This window comes from Panthera uncia, chromosome D1 (assembly GCF_023721935.1).
Source record: "Panthera uncia isolate 11264 chromosome D1, Puncia_PCG_1.0, whole genome shotgun sequence".
NCBI classification, from domain to species: domain Eukaryota; kingdom Metazoa; phylum Chordata; class Mammalia; order Carnivora; family Felidae; genus Panthera; species Panthera uncia.
Window position 1 is genome coordinate 52,141,791 of NC_064808.1, and position 6,032 is coordinate 52,147,822.

Here is a 6,032-nt window from a genome sequence, read left to right on the forward strand (position 1 = left end):
GTGAGGGAATAGCTAGACTTAACCAGGAGAAGTGTTATAATATAGGACAAGGAAATGTTGAATGAAAAGGAGGTCTAATGACTTTCTCTAGGATAAAACAGATGAAAAATTAAAACTGGTTTCAAGTAAAATTAAAACTGGTATATCATACTTCACAGACTACTCTTTCTGCTAAACTGTGCCATTTTGTGTCTGAAGAAGCAGATCCTTGATAAAATAGAGCTCCAGACAATAGGAAATTGATTGTTAGGATAATCTGGGAGTCTTCCTGGAAGAGGTTAGGCTACAGGTACCATTGGTTTCTGTAGCTATATGACTGAGGCAAGTCATGATATCCTCAGAATAGTCCAAACCACCAGCTGAAAGCCTCAGACAGTTTGTATCAAATACTTTGTGTGTGTGTGTATTGCTGTCTCTAACAGTACTTCAAAGAGACTGGGGAGCATTAAACACCCTAATAAACTTGAAACTCCTTAAGGGCAAAGACTTTGTCTTTTAACTCCTTATCCTTAATGATTTGGAGTACTTAAAGGCAGTTGAAAAAGAATAAAAACTCATCTATAGAAATCACACACACACACACACACACACACACCTCACATGTAGGATTATATAAAACTATAAATATACAAATAATCATAGATTCCTAAACATAATCACAAACTCTTTGTAAAAATATACAGACACACTTATTATAAAGCACTAGCTCTTAAGGTTTATTGAATAGGTGGTCTTCTATAGGTTGTAATACACACTGGAAAAGAAATGAGTTTAGAAATTTAAAATACATAGACTTCTACAATACATTCTCTAATGTGCCAAATAAAAGCATCATCATAAGAATTATTTATATCTGGCTTTTGTTTTCTGCTTTTATAATGTAACTATGCTTCTGAAGGAAAATAATGAGATGAGAAGGAGCATGAAGAGGTGGTGGAAAGGGCCTGTGGACACTTGAAGGACTGACAACACAAGGGCACATACTGATGGAACAATGAATGAGCTATTTCTTTAACTTTAAGAATTACCTCACTGATGACAAAAAATTACAGAAAAAATAATTAAAAGAAATGAAAGAAATTATATATGATAGATTGAACTAACAGCCCAGGAAATCAGAGACTGCAACAAATTCGGAAAACTTTGTTCTTGGTGTTGCTGATGGAGAGTCCAACCAAACCTTCTCTCCAATCCAAAACAACAGTAAATCCCAGCTCTATTTCAGGGTAAATCACAACACTATGTCATCACTGAGACTGAGACTGGTTTTGGAGTCAGAGACCTGGACCAACATTTGGCTGGAATCCTAGAACTTATTTAGTGATTCAACATGAGACAAATCTTTATACATATATATTATATATATACATATATATGTATGTGTACATATATGTATACATATAATATATATATATATATCATAAGTGCACATATGTGTGTAAGGGAGAAGTGGATCCTTCTTCAAACTTGGCTGACAGAGTGAAAATAAAATGAAGAAAAATTTAAAATTTTTTGACAAAACAAAGGACAGTTTGACAGATGGGTTCAGACTCCTTAGGAGAATCATGATGGAATAGCCTAGAGGCTAACAACACTCCTCTGGGATGTTTACAGAGGAGTTGTGAAATTGTTATAGAGTCGTGATGGCTCCAAACACCACCAGAGGCTTGAGAAGTCTTCATAAGTGTCCTGTTGCTAATCTCAGGAAAGGAAAGAAGCCAAATCAATTCTGAACTGGAGCATAGAGATTGATACAGGTAATAAATTAATCTTAAAATAGTTTTTACATGTCCTCTACATAGTGAGTGCTGTGTGGAATTATTTATGTACATTATTTCACTAAATCCTCATAGAAATTCTAGCAAGGGAAATGATAAGAGCAGATGACAAGAGTCTAGACAAGAAAAGATGGAAGAAAATATGTGTATGTGTGCGTATTAAGGACTATATGTACTATAGGGGAGAGCCTAGTTCATGGGGAAGAATGAAATAAAGACTGGATGGAAGAGTATATGAATTGAACTGGGAGGTAGAAAAAGAGGGGGCTGAACATTTAGAGAGAATGTAAAAGGGAAAGAATAGAGATAGGAATGAGGGGGAAATAAGATGAGGTAAAACACATTTGGATAAAGAAAAACAGTCAAAAGCATTAGAAACAAGAGTCTGTGAAAACAAGAATCACCATTTCCATAGAACAACAGTGCTTCCATAGGTCCTGGGGATTTCAAGAATATCAAAGATTTTTCAAGTCTTTCCACATAAAGCATCCAGCAGGAGTGAGCCAACTGATTCTTCCCAAATGAAAGCCATCAGAATTGCTTGAGAAGAGGCATCAGCAGGCCCAAACAAGTGAAGGACTCTCACTTACCATGTAAAATATAAAAAGCCCTTCTTCAGGGAGCAGCCAAAGGGTTAGACAGACACCACAAAGTGTTTTGTTTAAATTTGAGCATAGTGATTTATTGGGAGAGATAAATCCCAACTATGTGTTACGTGTTGTAGATTCTGAATCCAGATTCTGTTTGCAGCACATAACACAACCTTTGTAAGTGGACTACACTGTCTCTTGATGATTCCTCTGTGTCTAAGAGATCAGATTCTGCAAAGTAACTTCTGCATAGTGCTGTCTCCAAAACAGTAATTCCTCAACTCACAGCAGAAGAACAGGAAGCAGATGGATAGAGAAGCCTACCTGACTGGTCACCTTGTTGGCTCTTGAGATTTTTCTTTCTCCTTTCCCATATCAGGCACCTAGGTGAGAATAAAGACACTATAATATCTTTCAAAGACTCCTCATTTAAGTTTTTTTATCTGTTCCATTTTAGAAAAGGAGATGCTTTTCTTGGTTAATGATTCCCAACCTACATATAGAAGATCAGGGAGGAGTTTGAGGATTTGTAAGACTTCTGAAAAAAATAATGACATTCAATCATTCACATTAATTAATTTATTATTTAATTCCTTCATTTCATACATTTGGAAACACTAATATATGCTTAACATGTGTTTTATTAAGTGATGAACATATAAATATTCCTTCCTTTAGGGAGTTTAACTTCTAGCAGGAGAGAGGGACATGAAACAAATAATCATACAATATTTAACTGTACTCACTTATGATAAGGACATGCCCAGAATATGAAAACAGCATACTAAGAAATCTTAACCACTATGAGCATTTGGAAAAGGCTTACTTGGAATGGATATATAGGCTTTGACTCGGCAAAGAAGAGTTGTATGGGAGGTAGAGAGAGGCATAAAGAAAAGGGAAGAACATATGTGGAAATCCTGTATCAGGAAGTATCTCACTTGGATCCAGGAACTGAAACACTGAAAATTTGGCTGGATTAAAGAGACCAAAGGGGAGAGAAATAATGTGAGTTGGTGTGGGAGCAGAAGATAGGCATAGGAGCTGAATCCTGCTGTATCTGGAGGGCTAAGATAAAGATTTGAGGGGTGCCTGAGTAGCTTAGTTGGTTGAGTGTCCAACTTCGGCTCAGGTCATCGTGGTTTGGGCCCACATCTGGCTCTGTGTTGACAGCTCAGAGCCTGGAGCCTGCCTCACATGCTGTGTCTCCCTCTATCAGCCCCTCCTCTGCTCTCTATCTCTCTCTCTGTGTCTCTCTCTGCCTGTCTCTCTCTCTCTCTTTCAAAAATAAGTACACATAAAAAATTTTTTTAAGATAAATATTTGAGACTCCGTTCTAGGTACAATAGAAGCCCTTAAAGGAGCTTTTGCTGGTGATGAATAAAATCATATCCCAAATCCAAAAAGTTTATTCAGACTTCAGAATGAAGAATTATTGGCAGAGGCACTAGTAGATGGAGGATGGTCTGTTGCGAAGTCCGGGAGAAATGGGTTATCTTATTTATTGACTGTACAAAAGACAGAAAAGGAATACTTATTTCATATGTTCTGAAGCAAGTGTGAAGTTGGTTAAATGTTGGTTTGATGAAAGAAGAAGTTTTAAGAATGACCCCAAGTTTCTGGTATGTTAGGAGATTCTCAAAATAAAAATTTTGTAACTGGCAACTCTCATATCCTATGTGTGGTTGTTTCTCGGGCACCTTTATTCCCGGCTGATTTAAAATGAGATTATGGAAAATTATAAATTGTTAAAATTTGTGAAGGTTAAATATTAATTTTAACAGTTTTATCCACTAATGCTTCTATTTACAAATGTAGGCCATCATAAATACAGTGAAGTGAATGCCTAAACATGTGGAAGAACACACACACATATGTGTATGTATGAGACTGTATGTGTTTGTGTGAATGTGGGTTTGTGATGGCAGTGGAGCTGTGGGTAGGTGTTTGTGTGGTAGTGGTGTTGTGAGTTTATAGTGGGTTTTTTTATTATTATCACTTAGCAAAATGCTCTACACTATCAAGCCCTTGGGTACTGCTGCTTCATTTCATGTGATTGTCTAGGAAGCAAAAGGACATAGTGATACAAAAACCTCCTAGATGCTGTTTTTAACATAACTGCCCCCTCTATTGTTCTTCTTCTCTATTTATAAGGCCATTTACCTGTCGTCTATGAAGATATATTTTCAATTTAGGAGCTGCAAGCAAAGTGGGAGAGTCCAGCCTCCCCCAACAGTGAGACCATGACAATGAATTCAACTGCATCACATGCCAACCACCACAGTTTCATTTTGACAGGTATCCCTGGGATGTCAGATAAAAACCCATGGATGGCCTTTCCCTTGGGATTTCTCTACACACTAACTCTCCTGGGAAATGGAACCATCTTAGCTGTCATCAAGGTAGATGAGAGTCTCCATGAGCCTATGTACTACTTCCTCTCTATCTTGGCTGTCACCGATGTTAGTCTCTCCATGTCCACCTCGCCCTCCATGCTCAGCATCTTCTGGTTTAATGCCCCTGAGATTCCCTTTGATGCATGCATTACACAGATGTTTTTCATCCACGGATTTGGAGTGGTAGAATCAGGAGTATTAGTGTCCATGGCCTTTGACCGTTTTGTGGCCATCCGAGACCCATTACGCTATGCTTCCATCCTCACCCATGACATCATTGGAAAGATCGGAATAGCTGTTCTCATCCGGGCAGTCTGTGTGGTTTTGCCTGTGCCATTCCTTATAAAGCGGCTACCTTTTTGCCATTCCAACGTCTTGTCTCATTCATACTGTCTCCACCAAGATGCAATGCGGCTAGCCTGTGCCAGCACCCGCATCAACAGTGTCTATGGCCTCATCATAGTCATCTTCACATTGGGGCTGGATGCCCTCATCATTCTCTTTTCTTACATGCTCATCCTGAAGACTGTGCTGGGCATTGCTTCCAGAACTGAAAGGGTCAAAGCCCTCAACACCTGCCTTTCTCACATCTGTGCTGTGCTCCTCTTCTATGTTCCTCTCATTGGTGTCACCATGATCCACAGATTTGGGAAGCATCTATCACCAGTAGTACACACACTCATGGCCAATATCTATCTGTTACTCCCCCCTGTACTAAACCCCATTGTCTATAGTGTGAAGACTAAGCAGATACGAAGGCGGATCTTACACATGTTCCAGGGGAGAAAAGACAGGGCCTAGGGAAGTGGAGTCAAGTATAAGGTGTGGCCATTTCAGCAGCTCCAATGCAGTCAGATTATGCACATCTAGTGAAATTCAAGGGTGGGCAAGGATTGTGGGTGACGAAATAACACAGGTCATTCTTGTCCTGTATGCACTCCATTTTGAAATCTGGTGTCACATACAAAATCTAATTTAATTAACATCATAATTTTTCTTCTTTGAAGCTGGGAGATGAGCATCAGTAATGGTATAAATTATTACCTGTGTATCTAGATAGCACTTATGAGCATTTACTCATATAAGATGAAGTAGCATTCTTTCTTTAATCATCAATTAAATAATGATTACATAAAGAAGAATTCTAGAACCACAACAGCACTACTTAAGGGTTGGACCTCTGAGATTGTTTTGTTTTGTTTTTCTTAACAATAGAGCAAAGAAAACTGTTACAGAATCAAATAGCATTTATGTTTTGGTATTTATTG

General features: G+C 38.2%; 1 protein-coding gene across 1 annotated transcript; it reads left to right on the forward strand.

The window, feature by feature from the left end:
• Positions 1-4,490: 4,490 nt before the first annotated feature.
• LOC125916991 (olfactory receptor 51H1-like) lies at positions 4,491-5,571 on the forward strand. The gene has a single exon (XM_049623258.1). The coding sequence runs from the start codon at positions 4,612-4,614 to the stop codon at positions 5,563-5,565; it is 954 nt and encodes a 317-aa protein (XP_049479215.1). The 5' UTR covers positions 4,491-4,611; the 3' UTR covers positions 5,566-5,571.
• The last annotated feature ends 461 nt before the right edge of the window (positions 5,572-6,032 follow it).